The 23,814-nt window shown below is 45.6% G+C and overlaps 1 protein-coding gene across 1 annotated transcript; it reads left to right on the plus strand.

The window, feature by feature from the left end:
- Positions 1-1,923: 1,923 nt before the first annotated feature.
- OPRK1 (opioid receptor kappa 1) lies at positions 1,924-22,776 on the plus strand (the record flags this gene model as incomplete). Its single annotated transcript, XM_082601371.1, has 3 exons — positions 1,924-2,257; positions 16,846-17,198; positions 22,244-22,776. Exons 1-3 carry the CDS (start codon positions 2,001-2,003, stop codon positions 22,774-22,776), a joined length of 1,143 nt encoding a protein of 380 aa, XP_082457497.1. The 5' UTR covers positions 1,924-2,000.
- Between the last annotated feature and the right edge of the window lie 1,038 nt (positions 22,777-23,814).

Consider the following 23,814-nt stretch of genomic DNA (forward strand, 5'->3'; position numbering starts at 1 on the left):
TGAATTCACAGATAAATAGACAGATAGGTAATATAGGATGATAGGTGGATAATCATGCCCTTCTCAGTTATTTTCCTTTAATGTATTATTTCGACTTTCTTTCTGACTTGGATACTGCTCAGTTTTTGTGAACTTCAAACAAACGTCTTGCTGGGCTGCTCTGGAGGCAGCCTGGGATCCCACCTTCAGGACGTGAGCCCCCAGACATCCGGAGAAGATTCGAGATGTGTCTGCCATCTTCCTTCCAACAGACAGGGACCCTCAGACCCACGGAGGTCACAGCATTCCGATGTTCTGTGAAAGCAGATGTCATCTTCTAATGAAAATCTGCAGTCAGACTTAAAAGAAATATAAGATGTATCAAAACTTACTTTCAAGACTCCTAGGGCACCAGGGTTGAAGGGATGCTGCTGGACTCATATCACGCTTCTCAGAAGGGCCGCACATTTCCAGGCTGGGGTAAGACCCTGGTGGGCACGTCCCTCTTTGGGGGTCACAGTGTCTTGGAAGAGGTAGGGGTTCCCTTCTGCTGTCAGCCAGTGGATGGAATGACTGTATGGGCCATGATGGTGCCCAGGTGTGGGCACTGATGTGATCTGTGGGAAGCAAGGGAGGGCCCGTGTTAGTCTCAATAAGTCAGCCAGTCTTAGACAGGAGTCCTCTCAGGAAACTCGGGCATCTTGCCTCCAATACCCAACTGGGAAAGGGGAACCTCTCCGGTCTCCTTGAGGACCTCATCTCAGTGGCTGAGTCCTGTTCCCCTCCTCCAGCCGACCTCGGCTTTCCTACATTTTGGTCGCTGTGCTGAGGGCGTCTTTCACCAGCAGAACCTGATCCTGGCCCTGGCAGAGTTACCCGAAGGAAGGATGATCGAATTCCTCTGCGGGGCTCAGGGCCTCGGAGGTTTTAGAGAAAAGATGCCGTAGTGAGGGACCGTGAGGGCTGCAGAGATTAACGTGGGAGAAAGAGACACGGTCACCTACCTGCACCTGCACCTACACCGAGGCCTGAGTAAGGCGGGGGTCTTGCTTTTCCGCAGGTAGCGCCACGAAACACAGGTGCTGCCTTAAGGTGCATTCTGTGCATCGTCTCCGACAGAGGAGACTGAAAGGGACAGAATATTCTATTTATGTATATTCAGTCATTTAAATGTTGTGATTTGGTCTCGTTCCAATTGGATAATTTCGCTACTGTATTTGGACGGGCCACTCAAATAGAATTACGATTCTCCCCTCACCTGAAGGCAGACGTGTCCTGAGAGCTGGGCCTGCAGCAGCTCTAGACACACGGTGAGTACCCCAGCTGCTGACTCGTCCTGGGCCGGCGCACCCTTCCCCACGCCCAGCGGCTCACGGTCAGGCGGCGGGGCGGCGGGGGCCGTCGGACCGAGGCTGCGCGCGGGGCCCGGGGCGGGGTCCCTGGCGCCCGCGCGTCCTCGCTGCGTCCCGGGGGCTCAGCCGCCTCCGCTCGTGGGAGCCGCGCGCGGAGCGGCGGGGACGCGCTCGGGGGGAGGCGTCCGCGGCCGGAGCGCGGGGCTGCGGGAGCGCGGCGACCCGAGGGCCGAGCGGACCCGGGGACGCGAGGACCCGCGCGGTCCAGCATCACTGCGTCGCCCCGCGCGTCTCCGGGCCCAGAGGTGAGCTCTGGGCTTTCGAGGCGCCGTGCTTGGGGGCGAGGACTGTGCTCCAGGGATCTCGTGTCCCTGGGGGCTCCGGGCCGCAGTTCGGGGACGGTTCCAAGGGAGGCGGATTTCGGGAACCGGGGGAAAGGCGGGCGCGCTCTCCGCCCCTCCTGGCATCCGCGGCGCGTCTGCCGGCGCGGGCGGCAGCCAGAGGCTCGTCCCCTGGGGTGGGCATCAGCGGGCCCTGGGCCCTCGGCGCCGCCGGCCTCGCGCGCTGGCTCGGGCGCGGCCAAAGTTTGCCTCCGGGGTCCAACCGGTCTCTCGCCCCCGCAGCCCGCAGGTGTCGCCTGTCCTCGCCCCGCAGCTGCAGCCGCCCGACATGGAGCCCCCGGTCCAGATCTTCCGCGGCGAGCCGGGCTCCACCTGCGCCCCAAGCACCTGCCTGCCCCTCAACGGCAGCGGCCGGTTCCCGGGCTGGGCCGAGCCGGACCGCAACAGCAGCGCGGGCTCCGAGGACGCGCCGCCGGAGCCCGAGCACATCTCGCCGGTCATCCCGGTCATCATCACGGCGGTCTATTCCGTGGTGTTCGTCGTGGGCCTGGTGGGCAACTCGCTGGTCATGTTCGTGATCGTCCGGTGAGCTCGGGGTCCGGGCGCCGCAGTGGCCGCAGGAGGGAGGGAAGGTCGGGCCGGCCACCAGGACGCGCAGAGGGACGCCCGCCCGGTAATGGGGACCCCGTTCCGTCGGGCTCCGCAGTCTCAGAGCGTGGCCTCCTCGAAGTGAGATTTCCTGGGAGAGTGTTTGGTGCGGGACTTCGAGGTTGGCAGAGGGCGAATCCGAGCAGCCGGAGGCGTCTTGAGGATTTAGGAGTGACCCTCCCTGCCCCCCAAACCCCTACTGAAAACCCTCCGGACAGGGAGAGAGCAGGGGGTGTCCCTGCAAGGGGCAAGGTCAGTGTCTTGTGGGAAGGAAACTGGTCCATCTGCCTGGCCTTTTGCCTGGTTGCCTGTGCCCGTCTGGAGCACTTCGTTTTGCCCTTTGCAAATGTTTCTTTAGATAAAATCCATGCCCACCTAATGCACTGAAGATAATTCAGAATTTCCTGTAGCTCGTCAGACTGGTGTTATGGTTTATGAAGCAAAGCCGGCATATACTATTGAGGGTTGTTGGTATCCATACATGAGCCTTTTTAGTACTGATATGCCACCTTATATGTTTAGAATACCAGTGACTTTTGTACATAAACCACCTAATACTTATCTGTTAAAGTACAGCTGCTGGAGGTTTCCAAAAATTGTTTTGCCTTTTATCTTCCACGGTGAGAACTGAAGGTTTGATTTTATTGTTCTTTTGTGGATATATTGATGTCAACTTCCAGTAATAAATATCCAGATATCCGCGTATATGCTAATTTTCTGGTAAGTGAAGTGATTTCTCTTTTGGCCTCTTGCAACAAAGGAAACAAGAGAAAAAAAAAAACTAACATTGTCTGGATGCTCTTTGAGAAGTCTCCCTTTCTGGCGGACTTAATGCTCTGCAGCTGCACCTTTGAGAGCGACTACAAAGCTGAGATTCCTTTGAGAAGTTCCTGTGAAATAAAGGAAGGCTGCAAGTCATGCTGTTTAGGGACATTGAAAGGGTGAAGAACTAATTTCTCTTTATTATGAACTTTAAGAACAATATCTGCAGTAGCATGAATGTTTCAAACACCCCTTTCTCTCTGCCTCTCTCCCTCCCTCCCTCTCCCTCCCTCTCCCTCCCTCCCCCTCTCTCCCCTTCCCTCCCTCTCCCTCTCCCTTCCTCCACTCCCTCCCCCTCTCTCCCCTTCCCTCCCTCTCCCTCTCCCTTCCTCCACTCCCTCCCCTCCCTCCCCTCCCTCTTCTCCCCCCTCCCCTCCCTCCCCTCCCTCCCACTCTCTCCCTCCTCCCTCCCCTCCCTCTCCCTCTCCCTCCCTCCCCTCCCTGCCCCTCTCTCCCCCTCCCTCCCCTCCCTCTCCCTCTCCCTTCCTCCACTCCCTCCCCTCCCTCTCCCCACTCTCCCATACCCCATACTCCCTCCTCCCTCCCTCCCTCCCTCCCCCTCCCTCTCCTCCCTCCCCTCCCTCCCCCTCCCTCCCTTCCCCTCCCTCCCCCCTCCCCCTCCCTTCTCTCTCTCTCTCTCTCTCTCTCTCTCTCTCTCTCTCCCAGAAATGTCGGGTCTTTTATCCTCATCTGTGCTCTGGAACTGAAAACCATCATTTAAGCTTCAGAATACATATTATAAAGCTCTTTTCACCTACAATTAGCGTCTCTAGCTTGGTAACCTTGCTTTTCATAATTGCTTATTGCATTTTACAGGACTTCTATCAGTGATGAGTACAAGATAGAGAAGGAAGAATATTTTAAAAGCACATTTTTTTCCTAAGTCATTAGTAATTTTAGGGCTACTCTCCATTGGAGGGAAGATTATAGTAACCAAAAGAAAAGAAAAGACAGCTGTATTCTAGACTATAATTAAATTTTTTAGAAGATCTTTGCTACAGCACCCATTGTTTTATAATAAAACATTGTTACAGAAAAAGAGGATGCTAAGAACAAACCCACTCTCTTCCTTCTCATATCATATTTAAGTGCTTGAGTGAAACAGATACATCTTATTGTCACTTGAATGAGAACTTGAAGTTTTGAGTTTGAGAAGGGCTTCTTATTTGCTCTACAACTTTTTATATAGCCCTGCAGTCTAAGATTAAAAAGAATAAAGAATCTTAAAATATACGCAAAGGGAACTCCACGGGGAGAATTAGACATGTCAGAAAGAAAGAATCATTGTAGATTGACTAGGATTTTTAATGATAAGTATAAAAAAGTATAATTATAAATTGAATATATCTATTCCAAAGATATCCAAGATTAAAATTTGTGTGAAGGGGATAAATTCAGCTAAAAATACAATAGGAGTTAGAGAGTTCACATAACATCATCCATCCTCCCACCCCACTTGATAGTAAATGAAGAGGGAAGAGTTCTAATCTCATCCTGGAAAGCCAACCTACTGGAACAATAGTTGGCTTAAAGCTATGGCTGAGAGCATTACGGAGCATTTTGTTCAAGCTGATACAGGGTCAAAGAATTGAAAAATGAAACCTCAGAAGGAAACTTGATGGACTTGGGTTTATTTTGCTCAGGAGAAATGAGCAAAAAAGCTGAAGATGTTTTGCAGCAGGTGGTGGTTTGCTTATCAGAACTCAGAGCAGAGCCAGAGTGTGGAATTCAAGTGCAGCTTTGGTGATTGACCTCGAGGGCTGACCAGCATCACCTGAAAAGATGGGGGATCACTTTTGAGAGGGACATTACATTATTTTTTTTAACGTCTTTATTGGAGTATAATTGCTTTACAATGGTGTGTTAGTTGCTGCTGTATAACAAAGTGAATCAGCTATACGTATGCATATATCCCCATATCTCCTCCCTCTTGTGTCTCCTTCTCTCCCACACTCCCTATCCCACCCCTCTAGGTGGTCACAAAGCACCAAGCTGATCTCCCTGTGCTATGTGGCTGCTTCCCACTAGCTATCTATTTTACATTTGGTAGCGTATATATGTCCAAGCCACTCTCTCACTTCGTCTCAGCTTACCCTTCCCCCTCCCTGTGTCGAGAAGGATGTTATTTTAAAATATTGTACATGCAAAATAGTCCTGGTTGAGTTCTCTAGGAAGTCACTCTGGAGATGGAATTTGAACGCTTGGATGGCAGGGCAGGTGCAGGTCTGGGATGGCCAGCTCAGACCTGGGGAGAAAGTGAGGGTTGTGGAAAAAGCTTTGACTGTTTTTAGACCTGCCTTACACATAGCTTCTTCCACCTTGAACACCTGGAATGCTGTCCAGTATCTTCTGAAGATAATCTAGTATTTCAAGGATTTTCATCATTTAATGTGTAGCAACTGCTATAATTGCCTGATGGTAGGGTACTTTAACCTTTCACTTTGAAAACCTTAAAATTTAAGCACTCCAGCCTCTCGCTCCAGGCTTTGGGGTTTGTGGTCCTGGCGTAGGATGTTCTTACCTCAGCCCTTGATCCATGTCCTTGGGTCCTACCAACACCTTGGGGGTGCCCATGATGTGACACTCCTCTCCCAGAGCTGAAGCTCCCACAGTCTGGATGCTCATTTCGGCCTGGCTGTCCCTTGACTCCCATGGGGATTCGGCATGCTGGACCAGTCTCACCTTCTCCTTGACTTCCTTCCACATCCGCTGGGTTTCTCCTCAGCCTCCCTCACAGCTCCCTCTTCCCTGATGTTCCCTAAATGCTCCTCTTTTCCAGAGCGTTCTCAGCTCTCTTTGTCCTCACTTTGCACACCCTCCGTATTAGTCAGGATTCAACCAGAGGAGCAGAACCAGCAGGGGATGTGTGTGTTGAGGGTTTATTCCAAGGAATTGGCGTACGTGATTGTGGGGCTGGCTAGGCAGGTCTGCAGCCCCGAGCGCAGGCATCAGGAGAGGCAGGCTATCCTCTCCAGGCAGAATCTCTTCTTTCTCAGGGAAGCCGCAGCCCTCTAGTTAAGGCCTTTCAACTGATTGGACCAGGCCCACCTGATCATCTGGGGTCATCTTCTTTGCTTAAGGTCAACTGACTATGGACTTTAACCACATCTACAAAACACCTTCACAGCAGCACCTTGGTAAGCGACTGAATATTCAGAGACTGCAGCCTGGCCAAGGTGGCTTGTCAAACTGAGCATCAGTCTTAGTGGTGTCGTCCATTCTTGTGGCCGTAACTGTCAGGGAAATTCTGACCAGTCCTAAGTCTGTGTATCTCTCTCCCACTTATTCACCCCCGGCTGCAGACTCAGCTGGCCTCCTTCCTTCTGGATGGCTCTATGCAATTATGTCACAGGTAGCTCAGATTTCTAGACATCTGCCTGTATTAGTTTGCTAGGGCTGCCGTAACAAAGTATCACAGACCGGGTGGCTTAAACAACAAAAATGTGTTTTCTCACAGTTCTAGAAGCTGGAAGTTCAAGATCAAGGTGTTGGCAGGTTTGGTTTCTCCTGAGGCCTCTCTCCTTGGCTTGCAGACGGCTGCCTTCTCCCTGTGTCCTCACATGGTTGTCTGTGTGGACGACATCCCTACTCTCTGTGTCCTAATGTCCTCTTCTTATAAGGACCCCAGTCATGTTGGATTAGAGCCCACTCTAATGACCCTATTTTACCTTATTTTACCTCATTTCACCTCTTTAAAGACCCTACTTTCAAATACAGTCACATTCTGAAGTACTGGGGGGTCGAACTTGAACATGTGAATTGGAGGGCACAATTCAGCTCTAAACACCGCTTATCCATTTTCTGTTCTCTTTAAGAAGACACTCTTCAAGTTTCAGTCTTTATGAAGTTATGTACATATATTTTTTCTTCTGTTTAATTTAAAGAAAAGCTTTACTCTTATAAAGGTATGTTTCTTTTTAAATTGAGTGTAAGGAGAAACAAGGAAAAATTATTAGGAAAAAAATAACAGAAATCAGAAAATTATTTGGTCCTTGGTCTTAAGTTTTGCCTTTTCCTTTTCTCATTAGCTTTCATTAATACTTTGCTACCATAATAAAGACCTCTAGGGATCAGCATTCTGCTGACTTTGCCCTTGGAATAGAAGACTTTGGCTTCCCTATAATTCAGCTTGGGCAGTGTTGGAATTTGCCAAAAGAGGTACCTTTGTAAGGGGCTTAGAGAAAAACAGAACCACAAAAATACTCTGGAAATGGTTCCATTTCCTGAACTCAGATTTCTTCTCCAGAGGCAACTATAACCCCCGCAAGCTTGCTGGGCATGGAGGTTGTTCCTCACGAAAGTACCTGTTCTCTGGCTCATAAATTAGGGGGCAGGGTGTTTCTTCCCCAGGCATGACGGAAGTCCCACACTCCAATCTGCTGAGACCATCTGACTCACTCAGGCCACCTCTGAGTCAGTGGGGACCGCAAGCTTGAGCTTATGCCCGTCCCGCCAAAACTGTGGCATAGACAATTTGGGGAGGTATGGGAGGGGGGAGGGTGTGAGCCAGTCAGAGTGTCCACTGCACTGCCTGCCTCTTTCCATGCCAGGTGTCCTGGTCCCCCTCCTGCAAGTGTTGCATGTAATCACTGCAGGTGTGTGCGCAGCGTATTCCAGGTGCTCTCAAATGTCAAGGGAGGGCTTCCCTGGTGGCACAGTGGTTGAGAGTCCGCCTGCCGATGCAGGGGATGCGGGTTCGTACCCCGGTCCGGGAGGATCCCACATGCCGCGGAGAGGCTGGGCCCGTGAGCCATGGCCGCTGAGCCTGCACGTCTGGAGCCTGTGCTCCGCAACGGGAGAGGCCACAGCAGTGAGAGGCCCGCGTACCGAAGAAAAAAAAAAAGAATGTCAAGGGAGCCGACCTTAGATACTGTCACCAAGGGACACCTAGGGTGGTGTGAGAGGAAAGGCAGAGGTGTGTGGCTATCCAACAGCAGTCTTACCTTAGGGTTTGGTTTAAAAAAATACGTTGTAATTTATCCTGAATCCTCTCTTTGAATCAATACCTAACATTTCCATTAAAGCAAGCATAGTAAAATAACTTCAGAAATTATTTTCAGAAGAGCCTATCATGAATTTCTGGAAGTAATTTTATTGTTTGACAAGCTCTTAAAAGAGAGAATTGGCTTCACTGCCACTGTTTATATGGATTAGCTAAATGGAATTATTTTCTTTGCTGTGGGACATCGCAGAAGTCCAAATCTGAGAGCAGAGACTAAACGGCTGCTGAGAGAGAGAGAGAGAGAGAGAGAGAGAGAGAGAGAGAGAGAGAGAGAGAAAGCAGGAAAAAAGAAAAGGAAAGAAAGAGAAGAAAAAAAACCCAAGGTGGTGATCAGGTATAGAGCTCTTAAGCTTTAACAGACTTGGGCAAAATTGTAGTCTTCAAAATCCCTTTTGGACTCTGTTGCCTTTACAGTTTTTCCCAATGCCTGTCTTAGAGTTAGTTTCAGGAGGGACTGACTTGAGAGAGAGCAGGAGGGTAACCGTGTCACCTCTCTGTGGCACCCTGTGGTTCACCTTAGCTAGGTCAGTTTTCTGTATAAAAATGGAAAAATCACTTAAGAATTCTGTGTTCTTCTAGCTATCCAGATAGTTGTACACTCGGAAGCAACATGTCGGTCATTTGAGATTTGTAGTTTTCTACCAGGTGTGGTTGGGCGTGATAAACACTCACCCAGCGTGCACCCCCGAATGCACTAGAACATTCCTTCTGGGTCTCAGGGCCGTGAGTGCAGGGAGGCTGAGTGGTTTCTGGGGCCCTGGCTACTGCAGTGAAAGCATTACTTCTGCATCCGCCTCCCTCCCCTTCTCCTGCTACCCTGCAAGGACCACCTGCCAGCACCCAGTGAGATGCCTGTCCACCCTTCTGGCTGTCCATCACTACCAGCCTGGTACCTGCAGTTACAAGAGGCAGGAATGGGAGACACGCCCCACTCCTCTGTTCTCATGAAAGCTTTTGCTCTTTGCATGTAGGAGAGTATCAGGGACCTGATACCTACGTGAATATAACTCCTTTAAAATACTATAGATTGAGGCAATTTCAAAGTCAGATCACTGGAGAAACAATGGCTGAATTTCCCTTCTTTAAAAAAAAAATTAATAAGCTACTGCCCTTGAGTAAAGAACCATAATTTCAGTAGTAAATAATCTAAAAGGATGTATAGCAAACTCATTTCATTGAGATGAACTGGAAATATCTGGAGAATTTAATGAAGCAAACATTATGTTTTCAAATAAGTTCTCCTGAGAATTCACCTCAGTACAGCCATCATGTCTGGTTATTTTAAACATAAAATCTAGAATGCTGTGTATCTGGAAAGCATGCCCAGGAGGATGAATAAATCATGCAGGGAAAAGAGTGCCGAAACCCATCTCTCTGTGCTGTTCTCCCACCGCTGATTAAAAAGGGTTGCATCTTCCCAGGTGCCGTAGAACTGTCCTCCTCCTGAGTTTGGTGTTTGGGGCCTTCAGACTCCTGGTGCAGCTCCAGGCTTGTGGGGTAGTGGCCAGTTTCCTGTGGGGCGGGAGCCTTTGATCACACTCATTTTTTTCACCAAACCAGTGTTTGTTCAGGAGCTTTCTATTGGCCGTTAGCTATTTGCTGTACTAAAGGAGTCTCTTCGAAGAAATGGCCAGTAGGGTGTTTGTTTTTTCATTATGTTGGAGTGGTAGTTTGATGACTACTCAGAAGGCTCAGATTTTACTTCCCACTGTCTCTCAAATTTGAGGAAATCACTTACTTCCTCTTTACTGAGTTTCCTCACCTGAAAAAAAATGGGTATTGCTTATGGAAAACCTGCAACACCATAACGTGCTGACGGCATTTGTCCATCGAGGGGTAAGATGCTAATATTTTATATTTGCATTCCCTGGACCAGGCCCTGTTTCATCCTGTCACGTGTCTTCTGCCCTCGTGATGCACACTAAACCACACTTATCAGAATGTTTTTCAACCTTTAGCTGCTAGAAGTAGCAGAATTCACAGAATCCCATTAGTCCTCTGATAAAATTTCTGACTCCTTAAGAAACTTTGGACTATGGTCCTGAATTCCTTTACTTATTAGGGATGGATTCCGAGAAACACTGAGAATCATCTCTAACGCTGCTTCCTCTTCAGAAAAAGTGGGACTGCTGTACCTTGCAGGATGGTAATACTGTTACTAGGACTGTGGTGGGTAATTAACGGTGACACTAACAGCATAATAAGAAGACCAGCAGCTGGATGGTGACAAGGGGGGCTGGCAGGCACTGAGTGCGTATCGAGTACCAGGTCCCGTGCTGAGTCATCTGAGGCACCGGGTAAGGTAATCGGCATGACATTATTGCCAGATGACATAAAGTTCCTAAAACTGTGTCTGTCACGTGAGTCCTCAGCCAATACTTAAAATGGTTTTTCTTCCTGGTGTTCAAGGTTCTCTGCGACCTGACACCCCTTTTCCCATCCCAAGCGGCCTCCCATCACCCCCAGCAGGACCCATGGCCCTGAATGAGACTCGAGCCAGCAGACCTCTGCGTCCACATCCCTCTCAAAGGGCAAGAGCCTATCCAGGTTCTGCCTTCCTTGCAATATGTCCCGATCTCTTCACTACACCGTGAACTTCCCCTCTGTCTGTTCCTCTGGTTCACGTCATAACTTTGGCTCAGTTAGTTTGAAAGACCCTGGGGGCGGAGTCTGTATAAACTTATTTTTCAGTAAGCTCAGTGTCCAGGATGTTGCTGTGTATGCAGCAGGCTGAGACGTGTGGAAATGATGACAAGATGAGTCTGCGGAAGCAGCAGGAGTGTGACTGAAGAGGGAGGGAGGATGTCAGCCCGGCGGGACAAGGGCGGGTAAGAGCCACAAGTAACCGAATCCACAGAACCAAACTGCCTCTGTGTTTAAAGATGTTTGGATAAAAGAGATGTGGTACATGTATACAATGGAATATTACACAGCCATGAAAAGGAACAAAACTGAGCTATTTGTAATGAGGTGGATGGACCTAGAGTCTGTCATACAGAGTGAAGTAAGTCAGAAAGAGAAAGACAAATACCGTACGCTAACACATATATATGGAATCTAAAAAAAAAAAATGTCATGAAGAACCTAGGGGTAAGACGGGAATAAAGACACAGACCTACTAGAGAATGGACTTGAGGATATGGGGAGGGGGAAGGGTAAGCTGGGACGAAGTGAGAGAGAGGCATGGACATATATACACTACCAAATGTAAAATAGATAGCTAGTGGGAAGCAGCCGCACAGCACAGGGAGATCAGCTCGGTGCTTTGTGACCACCTAGAGGGGTGGGATAGGGTGGGTGGGAGGGAGACGCAAGAGGGAGGAGATATGGGGGATATATGTATACGTGTAGCTGATTCACGTTGTTATACAGCAGAAACTAACACACCACTGTAAAGCAATTATACTCCAATAAAGATTAAAAAAAAAAGATGTGTGGTGATTAGCCGTCAAGATTATGGCTTTATTATGCTGCCCCGAAGCTAAAAAGCAGCTCCTGATTAAAGAAGCTTCGTTTAAATTAAAAGAGAAGCACTGGGGCAGTGCAAGGGATGGTAATGATCCGAGAATGACGTCTCCACCTGCATTGTCTGCGCCCAAAGGTTCAGGGCAGGACAAGAAGCCGGAGGCTGCCGGGTCACGGGGTCAATGTTCCTCCTGCCGTCGCCTCACTTTTCTCGTGCAAGTGCCACGCTCTCCCAGCATCCCCACCTGGTGACACTGGTTCCCAAGAGCTCTGCAGATATCTTTGTTCCCCTCGCTGTCACACGAGCGTGTACGGCTGTCCCTGTGAAGAGAACCACGCTAGGAAGGTCTTGAGTCAGCGTGCGATGGGGAGCGCTGTCAGCTCGCGGGGACACCGTCCGTGACGTTGCCCCGCGATGACGTCCTCGTGGCTGGCGCCCTGAGCTCCCTGCTGACCCCTCTTCCTGGCCTGCTCTCCACCTCCCACCGTCGCTTGCAGGCTTGCAACATTGCCAAGTTTAGCGGGGACAGCGCGCAGACTTGGCTCTTTTAATGCCATATGCTCCTGCGTCCTGGACGCTGAGAAGTGCAGCCACGCCACGCCAGCCCACCTCCAGCCGCCCCACACAAGCCAAGAATTCCCACTCACATGGGGCCATTTTACTGGAAATACTTGCAACTTCTTAGAAAGCAGTGTGGATGGAACGGAGAATCATTTCCTGTCTGATAGCAGTGAGAAAGCTTACTTGTTTGCTTTCACCAGCAGACGCACAGTGACTGAAAGCACTCACTGCTATTTTGCTTTGGTTCAATGCAAACAATACCCAGGGGGGCTCAACCTGACTGTCTGGGGGTGAGGTCTTTTAATGCCGTGGCCATTGCAGCGCCTAAAAGACTGTCAATAGCTATGTGGTGAGCCCATCGTCTGCTACTTTGGATTATACCTGTTTAGTGCTCCCTTTCAGTGTTGTAGGCTTGGAAGCATGTGTCTTCCAGACCCTGGAGGAGGGGCCGTGCCCTCCTGCCTTCTCCACATGTTCCCACTGAGCCCTTGCCTCTGCTGACACTAGGAAAATCACTTTACTCACCTGAGTCTACGTTCTTCAGCGATATTAGAGAAAAGACCTAAATCTCCCGGGCAACTCGAAGACCAGTTGTTGTGAGAATCAAATAGGATACATGGAAGTCAAAATTCGGGGCTTTGTAAATTATCAAGTGCCGGGGAGATGTAAAACTGCAGGGGTGAAGTCAAACCCCTGGGTTTGAACTCCTGCAGTGCCTTTTATAACCATATGACTTTGAGAAAGGTACAGAACTCCAGCGATTCTCAGTGGCCTCATTTCTAGAGTAGGAATGCTGGTACCTACCACACAGAGTCACTGTGAGGACTACGTGGGATAAAGCACGTGGAATGTACAGCAGAGTCTGACACAGGGAGTGTTTTGAAGTAAATGGTTATTACCATTATTGTCATTAACGCGATCCACCCCAGTGCTATGACATAGGATGTTGGTGGATGCAGGGGGTACAGGAATCTCTCTACGTCTCTGGCAGATGCCTGTAGCCCTTGGGGTGGTAACAGTGGTAGCTCCAGCCTGAAGGATCTGGGCAGAGCTTGTTTCTCGGGGAGCATGGACTTTTGCTACAATTGGTATAATTATGATCCGTGTAATTCATAGACATCTCCGTTGTAGCTAGTCATCTCTGTTTTTCTGAGATCTGATGACAGGATTTGACCTCTTTGTAAGTTCAGGCCTGAAGCAGTTTCACACATCTAACTATTAAAAATATTTTTGAAAAGCTCAGAGCAAGTTATTATTCAGCATTTTATTGCTACTTAAAAGATGCATCTTCTATTTTATTGTAACTCATGTATCATTCCATTCATGGTCTTCTAGCAGTTAAGGTCCCAAGCTTCATTTTTACTATTATCTTTCATATTCAAGCTGAATGGGTAAATACAACCAGGGGTGTTAACTAGAAACTATGTTCCCCTCTGCTTCCTGTGGAAACTGGTGGCTTCCACCCACACAAGAGGAGGGGACAGGAGTTGGAAACATGAAGTAAATTACACCTAGTCTCCAAATCAGGTGCTTTCCCTTAGTTATCTAAGGAACTCCATGAGATAAGTGTTATATTTCCTATTGTATAGTTGGGAAATGGAAGCTCAGGGTTTTCAGTGATCTCTCCAAAGTCTGTCAGTTGGAGGGAAAACTAAGGACTAGAACCCAGGTCCACCTAAATGTATAAGGCAGAGAACATCAGTCTAACTTCGTAAAGAAAGAGGAGAATATCAGGTCACAAAACACGAGAGCAGAAGTCAAAGGTGTTGCCAATTCAAGTCTTTGCTAGTATCAGGGATTGAAAGAGTAGGAGCCTGGCTTGTAAGATGCATTTTTCAATCATAAAAGCATATAATTAAGAAGACAGTATTTGAACAGATAGCATTTATTCATTACAAACATTTGACTCGACCCTCCTACACCATTGGTGGGAATGTAAATTGGTGCAGCCACTACGGAGAACAGTATGGAGGTTCCTTAAAAAGCTAAAAATAGAGCTACCATATGACCCAGCAATCCCACTACTAGGCATATATCCAGAGAAAACTCTAATTTGAAAAGATACATTCACCCTAATGTTCATAGCAGCGCTATTTACAATAACCAGGACATGGAAGCAACCTAAGTGTCCATTGACAGATGAATGGATAAAGAAGATGTGGTGTATACATACAGTGGAATTTGCCCAGCCATAAAAAAAAATGAAATAATGCCAAAGTGAGAGAGTGGCATGGACTTATATACACTACCAAATGTAAAATAGATAGCTAATGGGAAGCAGCCGCATAGCACAGGGAGATCAGCTTGGTGCTTTGTGACCACCTAGAGGGGTGGGATAGGGAGGGTGGGAGGGAGACGCAAGAGGGAGGGGATATGGGGATATATGTATACGTATAACTGATTTACTTTGTGATACAGCAGAAACTAACACACCATTGTAAAGCAGTTATACTCCAACAAAGATGTTTAAAAAAAAATGAAATAACGCCATTTACAGCAACACGGATGGACCTAGAGATGATCATACTAAGCAGAGTAAGTCAGAAAGAGAAAGACATATATCATATGATATCACTTATATGTGGAATCTAAAAAAATGATATAAATGAACTTATTTACAAAACAGAAATAGAGTCACAGACATAGAAAATAAATGTATGGTTACCAAAGGGGAAGTGGGAGGAGGGATAAATTAAGAGTTTGGGATTAACAGATACACACTACTGTATATAAAATAGACAGTCAACAAGGACCTACTATACTCAATATTTTGTAATAACCTATAACGGCAGAGAATCTGAAAAAGAATACATATATATGTGTATTGATATATAGGTGTAACTGAATCACTTTGCTGTACACCTGAAACTAAGCCAATACTGTAAATGAACTCTACTTCAAGTTAAACAATGGTTTTAGAGAAAAAGAAGCATTTGGCTCTGTCCTGGGAAATGCACTTGCTTAATTATCTGTGCCTTCAAAAGCCTGTGCTCGGAGTCTTGGGCGTATTCATTCAATCACTTTCTAAAATTTATGGGCCATTTAATAATACTTGAGTAAAAAATGTAAAAGCAAAACATATTTTAGAATAAACTCCTCGCTCTCCAGATTAAGGCACTGTTTAGTTAACAGAGCATCAAAACGGAGGCCAAGAGATACTGACTTGGGTACAAGTGTTCACAATGCCTTCATCCAAGCACAGGCAGGAAGAGGAAACAGGCAAGGAGACTGGTCCTGGGGTGGGACCCTGAGTGCAGTGTGATCCTGTGTGTCGGGTATTTTGAGCCAGGTTGTCTCCTGCCTTTATCTCGTGTCCTGTCAGTTTGGTTTTATTGTCCTTGTTTCATGGGACCTGAAACTCAGAAAAATCGTACACTGAGTTCAGACTCAGGACTGTCTGACTTCACATCACACTGCAGTGCCTGCAAAAGGGGAGACAAAGCTGTTCTGTCACCACCTGTCACAGAAGTGTCATGTGGAAGTTTATGTATTGAACAGCACAGACACAGTGATCAATAAATACCACTGATGTTGACTTTAGAGCCAAAGTAGAAGTAGTTTTGCATAATTGGCTCCTTCCAAAGACCTTTAATTAAAGTCAAGGCCCTAACATTGAAGTCTGGCTCCTTGTAGGTACATGGGACATGGCTGAATTAATTGTGATTTAGGTCCACAAATGTGAGGTGTGTAGAAAGTAATTAATATATGGATTTTCCCAACATATTTTAGCATTTGGCCTCAGAAAACCTGCTGATGTAATTTGGTACATTTCATGCCCTGCAGATCTCTAAGGAAACGTTCTCTAAGTAAAACAATCTTCTTAATTCAGTTTTAGTAGAAAATGGAATTGTTCTAAGCTTCATGTTAAAACTGAAAGAAATAATTTGGGCTTAATGGCAATATTTCTGACCTATTTTGAAATCTTTTGTTCCCTCAATTGGAAAATGAAACACACTGGGTGCTTTATAAGTCTCTCAAGATGAAAGTAAAGGAAAGCAGATTTCTTTCTCACCTACCATACCAGATATGTTTTATGCTATACTGTGTATAAGGGAAGAACTCAGCCTGCTTCTTTTACATAATGCATTTAAAATGAAAAGCTAGTGGGACACTGGTAGACAAAAATCAACACTTAGTTGTGTTGTAGTCATTGAAATTGAATGTACTTAAAACTAAAAACCATTTTAAAAGACGTAATTACAAAGAGTGATTTCTCAAAGTAAAGTTGGGTAAACCTTCCTCGAGGAAAAGTTGGGCATGTTTTATCTTTGTTTTACACAGTGAAAAAAATAAAGCATTAAAAAATGAACAAAGCCAAGCAGTCCTGGGTAGGATTAAAATGAATTGTCAGTCACAAAATAAAGACCTGTATCACACGTAAGTCTGTTGAAAAGATCTATATGTATGTTCATCTGTCTGTCTATACTCGTTTCTTTACCCTTTTAAAATTAAATAGATTTTGGAACAAAGCACTAGAATAAAAGCTAAATCAAGTCAGAAATGTTTGCCCATTTTTCTACTACCCCTCATGTCTAGAACAGTCCTTTTACGTGTTAGATGATAAATACGTAAAGAATAGGTGAATGAAAGACAAATTCAATAACCCAGCGGCACATTTACATCATGGGTATGACATGAAGATGGAGAGAAGTAATCTTGTTTCTTGTCTTTTAGATACACAAAGATGAAGACAGCAACCAACATCTATATATTTAACCTGGCTTTGGCAGATGCTTTGGTTACCACGACCATGCCCTTCCAGAGCACAGTCTATCTGATGAACTCCTGGCCCTTTGGGGATGTGCTGTGCAAGATCGTCATCTCCATCGACTACTACAACATGTTCACCAGCATCTTCACCTTGACCATGATGAGCGTGGACCGATACATCGCTGTGTGCCACCCGGTCAAGGCTCTTGACTTCCGCACGCCTCTGAAGGCAAAGATCATCAACATCTGTATTTGGATCCTGTCTTCATCTGTTGGCATCTCTGCCATAGTCCTTGGAGGAACCAAAGTCAGGGAAGGTAAGAACAGCTTTTAAAATTTCATTAAAAAAATGTTTATTTTATCATTGTTCATAAAAGAAATTTTTTATTGAAGTAGAGTTGATTTACAATGTTGTAAATCAGGTTTCAGGTGTTCAGCAAAGTGATTTGGTTAAATCATTTCATTTTTTAGAATATAACTTCTAATTATACAAACTCCTAATTTGGGAGTGAGCAGGCCACATATCTAGAAGGAAAGCCAAATGCCAATGGAAACATAATGCTAAATCCATGGAAGATGAGAAATAAAACAGTTCTGTGTTCCTTTCCGCATCTAAACACAGGATGGGATAATGGCATGACCGGAACACAGACACACAACCTATCCCCTATTCAGAAAGTGCTTACTGGAATCTGGAGGGGTGGGAATGAAATAAGGAACCACAGTCATGTGGATTTTTAAAATACAATTTGTTGCGTCCTGGCAATTCTAAGATACACCTCCTTGCTCCGCTTCTTTCTCCCCGAAAAGCACCCTAAGTCATTAGAGTCATGCTGGCTATTTATTCTTTTTCCTTAGGGGTTAATCTCCAGGCAGTTAATATCATGGCAGCTTCATTTGGGTGTAGGCCATTCAAAATTAGGTTCACAGATGAATGGTAGTACAGAGAAGCGAAACCATCAGATTTTGGACTCGTTACTTTTTACCTCATGCAAACAGGACATTTGATGTTTTCCCTGTATTTCTAGGACAGTGGTTCTGACCATGGGACATGTGTTGGAATCACCTGGGTACGTTAGAAAATACTGCTGCCTGGCCCCACTCTGGAGGGTCTGGTTTAATTGACCTGAGGCACAGTTTGGGTGTCAAGATTTTTAAGATCTCCCCAGGTGACTCTGACCTGTAGCCAAGGTGAGAACTACTGCTCTAGGAGCTTAGCTTTACTTGTAGAAGATAAAGCTGTGAAAATATCTTTGGTCTTAATAGAAATTCATTGGGGTAGGGGAGCAGAATGATCACTTTGGACTTTATAAATGCTATTTTTGCTTTAGCAGTTGTCTAAATGCTCCAGTTTATTTTGGGGGTTCATGACACCGGTGAGTACAGATAAGTAGGGACTTTCCAGGTCGCAGTGAAAAGGCAGGTGCTAAAATCATAGCTTATCCTGCATGGTACACATTTTTAAATGAAGCATAATCTTTTTCCTCTTAAACTACAAAATGAGTTTACAGCATAAGTACTGCAAATGTTAAGCTATAATACTTGGTAAATCTTAAGAAAAGCCGAACTTTAACAGAGAAGCACTTTAAAATATGCTTAATTACACACAGGATTTTGTTTCTTCATACACACAACACATGAAATAAAATTGCAGGAAACTCTTCTGAGCCCTAGGGGTTGGTGCGTAATAACTTAGATTCAAGAGGAGATGCTGCATATGCACTGTGAGGGTGAGAACAGTGGGCTAAATAACCTAAGAAGATGGATGATTTTTTCCCAGGGCAAACAAGGAATTGATTTTTACAGTTATACTTGTAAATAGTTATGTTATACTTGTCGACTTAACCACTACTCCTGTCATCATTGTCAGAAAATGACATTCTAGGAGAAATGGATTTCAGTTAGGTTTTTGAAAGGAAATGAAAATAGTTGTGGGTTTTCCAGGAAGGAGGTGCTGGAGATGGACGAGTGCAGATACAATGGAAGAAAAGAGCCCCCAGTGTCAGCAGAAGATTAGTTTGTGTGGCAAAACTAATAGAGGAAGAAAGGAGAGAAAAGTAGTCTTGTAGGAGGGCTCCATCCTTTCCGTGTGTCTTTTATTTTGTGAAGCAGGCTTTGTTTATGTGATGAAAGACTGTCTCCAGACCGGCTAGCGTGTTCATTTTGGAGTGTGTGTCACACTGCATGTCAAGACTCCTGGGTGACCAAGAAGAGTACTTTAGGTGATCTCCACACACTGTATCAGAGCTGATTGGCATTGGCATTTTTCTTTTTTTTTTTTTTTTTGGCTACGTTGGGTCTTCATTGCTGCACGCAGGCTTTCTCTAGTTGTGGCGAGTCGGGGCTGCTCTTCGTTGCGGTGCATGGGCTTCTCATTGCGGTGGCTTCTCTTGTTGTGGAGCACGGCTCCAGGTCAGTAGTTGTGGCTCGTGGGCTCAGTAGTTGTGGCTCGTGGGCTCTAGAGTGCAGGCTCAGCAGTTGTGGTGCATGGGCTTAGTTGCTCCACGGCATGTGGGATCTTCCCGGACCAGGGCTCGAACCCGTGTCCCCTGCATTGGCAGGTGGATTCTTAACCACTGCACCACCAGGGAAGCCCCTGTTCTGCTGCTCTTGAGTGAAATGTTTTGTGTATATCTGTTGAGTTCATTTTATTTTTAATGTTTTCAAGTCTGCCATTTCTTTACTGATTTTCTATGTGGATAATCTACCCATTGTTGAAAGTGGGATATTGTAGTCCCCTACTATTATTGTATCGCTGTCTATGCCTCCCTTCAGCTCTGTTTATATATACTTGATGTATTTAGGTGCTCCAATGTTGGGTGCATATATATTTACCATTGTTTATCCTCTTGATGAATTGACCCTTTTATCATTATATGAAATCGCCTCTTGTGACAGTTTTTACCTCAAAGGCTGTTTTGTCTGATGTACGTGTAGCTGGCTCCTCCTGCTCTCCTTTGGTTTCCATTTTCACTGAATATCTTTTTCTGTCCCCTCACTTTCAGCCTCTATATGTCTTTAAAGATAAAGATGCACTCTTTTTCCTGAAATCAAACATTTAATAAAAATGGGTGCTTGGACTTGGATTTCCCTGGTGGTTGCCTCAGCACTCTCCTTTCCCCTTGTAGGTAGAATTTCAGCTTCATGGACATTCCTGAGGATATTTACAACTCTATCACTGGATGTTTTCCAAAGTCTTGTAAAAGTCTTGCAGTTGATTACTTCACCCATTCATTAAACGTTTTTTGAGCTCCTACTACATGCGAGAGGAAGCTGATCCTCAGAGTTAAAAGATGTCTCCAAATTGTCAACGTCAGCCCTTACGTTGCCTTGCTTATCTTAACAGGTTATTCTTCCATAATAACTACTGTACTGAGTCCATATTTTCAAGGGTTTCCTTATGGTATTAAGTTGTTTATTTAGCAAATTATTCTCCTCAAACACTATATATTCCTGCCTCCCTATGCAGCAGGGACTGAATATTATTCAAGGTGGATTGAGTACCTACCCTAAGGTAGTTTACATTCTGGATGGAGAGAAAAACATTAGGAAAGGCAACACATTATTACAGAAGAGCTTCTGTCTGGTTTCTGTCTAGCTTCTGTTATCATACAGTGATAAAAATAGAATAAGTATAATATATAGAAAATATAAATTGCAGGGAAGAGGTCTATTCAAATGGGTCAGCCTCTGTATCAATGTCTCTATAGTGACATCTAAGCTGAGGCCAACCACAAGAAAGAGGCACTGTTGGAACACACAAAAGTTAAGCAGGAAAGAAAAAACCTTCAAGGAAGCTAGGTAGCAACGTGCCACCCTAAAAAGTTGTTTAATAGATGCATTTCTTCTATGATGATAGTGATGATTTTTAAAAAATGACTTTGGTCTTATTTCCATAAACACTAAAGCAAAAAATAAGAGAGATCCTTGTTTGTTTCTTGGAGTCTTCCTAGTAATGGTACTTTGGACAATGGCTTTTTTAGGGAATCAAAAATTACAAGTTATTCTGGGAGCTTTCATTTGCTATTGAAAGGATTGATATGGTATTTAGTTGATAGAAAATGACTCTAAGATAGTCCTCTCTATTAATTGGCCAAAATGATTATACTCTTTGTGTTTTAAAGTATGTCTAATCGAAATTCTAAGATTTTGTTTTACTAAGGGATATATGATTAAGGGCACATGAAGATGTTTTAGAAAACACTACTAATAGAGCTCTTTCACTATTTGAAAAACATTCTTATACTATTTTTGAAGCGGATTTTCCAGTGTCAGAAGAAAATATTTTCATTCTAAAAATTATAACTTAGTATTGTTCATGATTCCTTTATCTAAAGAAGAATCAGGACAAAGAGAGTTTAGCCTGCTCTGTGCTCAGTGGCTGATGCTTGGGAAAAGGGAGTCTGGGAGGGGTAAGCAGGCCCCCAGTGGGAGTTCTGTGTTATAAAATGTTCTTATCCTGGGTCTCTGCTCTTTCTAGTATTATGGTCACTCCAAAGAGAATACTGTCCAGCAAAGAGACGAAGCAGAGCAGATAAAGCCACGTTCTAAGTAATCCTATAAACATAGTCGTTGTACCTGTTACATAGTCAATGTTGGCAAAAGTAAAAGATGTGTCTGATTTATGAATTTCCTTGATGATGATGATGATGGTGGTAATTCTCTTCCTCCTTTCCCTCTCCTCCTCTTCTAGTTTCTTCTCCTTTTCGTCCTCCCCCTTCTCTTTCTTCTTCAAAATTTACTCATGTTTCAACAATGCTCTCAATCACAGTGACCACCATTGGTTCCATTAAATCACAACAGCTGGGTCATATTTAGACAAATTTTTTTTAAAATTTTTATCGACCCACATAGTGATTTCTTGTAAACCACTTAATGTTTTTTGGACAAGTTGGCTTTTGTTAAATTGAGTGGCTAGATTTGAAATATTTAATCATTTATTACAAATAGATACTAGCTTTTATTGTCAGAGCCTTTGATCTGGGAGAATTGTTAATGTATGGAAATGCAAGTAAGTACTCATGCTATAAACGAACAGTTTAGCTCCTCTGAAAATCATCTGCATCAACCCATTCCACAACGAGATAATTCGTATTGCTGGCTAATCGTATTTATTCTGTAGCATTGCGTTTGTTAGCAGTGAATGGTGACCTTCTGGCTTCACTGTTCTACGTGCAAAGATAGCATGGTTAATAGGCATGGCATTCATTCCTAACTGGTGACCTGCCTCAGGTAATAGCGTCTCACCATAACTGCACCTTTGCAGCCGAAGGCATTAAAACTCACATTTTAAAAACCCTTGGCAGCCACGGCGCTAACCATTGACGTTCCTTTTGCGGCTTTGCTTTGTCACCTCCTGCAGACATGGATGTCGTCGAGTGCTCCTTGCAGTTCCCGGACGACGACTACTCCTGGTGGGACCTCGTCATGAAGATCTGTGTCTTCGTCTTTGCCTTTGTGATCCCCGTCCTCATCATCATCATCTGCTACACCCTCATGATCCTGCGCTTAAAAAGCGTCCGGCTCCTTTCCGGCTCCCGAGAGAAAGACCGCAACCTCCGTCGCATCACCAGGCTTGTCCTGGTGGTGGTGGCGGTCTTCGTCATCTGCTGGACCCCCATCCACATCTTCATCCTCGTGGAGGCCCTGGGCAGCCGCTCCTACAGCACGGCTGCGCTCTCCAGCTATTACTTCTGTATCGCCTTAGGCTACAGCAACAGCAGCCTGAACCCCATTCTCTACGCCTTTCTCGACGAAAACTTCAAGCGGTGTTTCAGGGACTTCTGCTTTCCAGTTAAGATGAGGCCGGAGCGCCAGAGCACTGACAGAGTCAGAAATACCGTTCAGGATCCTGCTCACCTGAGGGCTGCTGATGGGATAGATAAACCAGTATGACTAGTCGTGGAGATGTCTTCCTGTAGCTCTCCAGGTAGGGAGGAGTTCAACGATCTAGGTTTAACTCAGATTACCACTGCAGTCTGAGATGGAAAGGCAGCAGTTTCAACAAACTTTCAGAAATCTCGTAGTCCGAGGTGGTGAGAGGCAGGCTGCATCAGCGACCCAGGTCAGTGGAGACATCAAGGCTGTGGGGACCAAGCGCAAGAGGTCTGAGCAAGGAGATGCAGCCCCTGTCTAGGGAGGGGAAGCGAGGCTGACTCCCAGTTCCTCTGAGGGACCAAGAAATGAGCCTTTTCCTTCTGGTTGCCTAGATTTAGTTCAGGATCCATCTGCTGTGACCTTCCTATGCAACGTGGTGTCAAAAGCTCTGTTTAGGAAAAAGAAAAGTAAAGTAAAGTGGTTTCAGAGCTTCGCGGGCATCCAATCCGGATGCTTAACACTGACAGCAGGTAGTAACATCCTTAAGAAGGAAAACCGTGTCCAGGGCCCGTGCCCAGCTCGCTTAACGCCCTGTGGACACGCATCTCCTGTAGCTGCATGGTGAGGAGTTCCGCTTCAGACACCCACACCTGGGGTGTCTGCCGTTCACGTGTAGTAGAAAACTGTCCTGATGTTTACAAAGTCATTTAAACGTGCAAAAGGTGGTTATCATTTAACCTCTTGAAAACTATGGTTTGTTTGTTTTTAGCATGCTATTCAGGTAAATAACCTCAGGATAAAGCATGTCCTGATGTCAAGAGACACAAAGTGGTTTAAATACCACCAACTATACATATAGTTTCATCTGTAAATAATAGTGTACGTACAAATAAGGAGTGGGCTTGCCTCCCCGCCAAGTGGTTTCCTGAGGGCACGCTGATGAGATCCCAAGTCATTCAGGGTTGATGCTGAGATATTTTCCTGCTGCATAAGCTTCTGTCTGGGAATCAGTCACGCCGCCATGACTCCCTGAGCGCCCGTTAGCCCAGTAATGGGTGTTCTGAGCCCAGAACTCATGTGTTAATGAATCAGGAAATGTTTAACTCGCTCCCAGGT

Source organism: Mesoplodon mirus (genome assembly GCF_964341445.2).
Source record: "Mesoplodon mirus genome assembly, chromosome: 16".
In the NCBI taxonomy this organism is placed as follows: Eukaryota; Metazoa; Chordata; class Mammalia; order Artiodactyla; family Ziphiidae; genus Mesoplodon; species Mesoplodon mirus.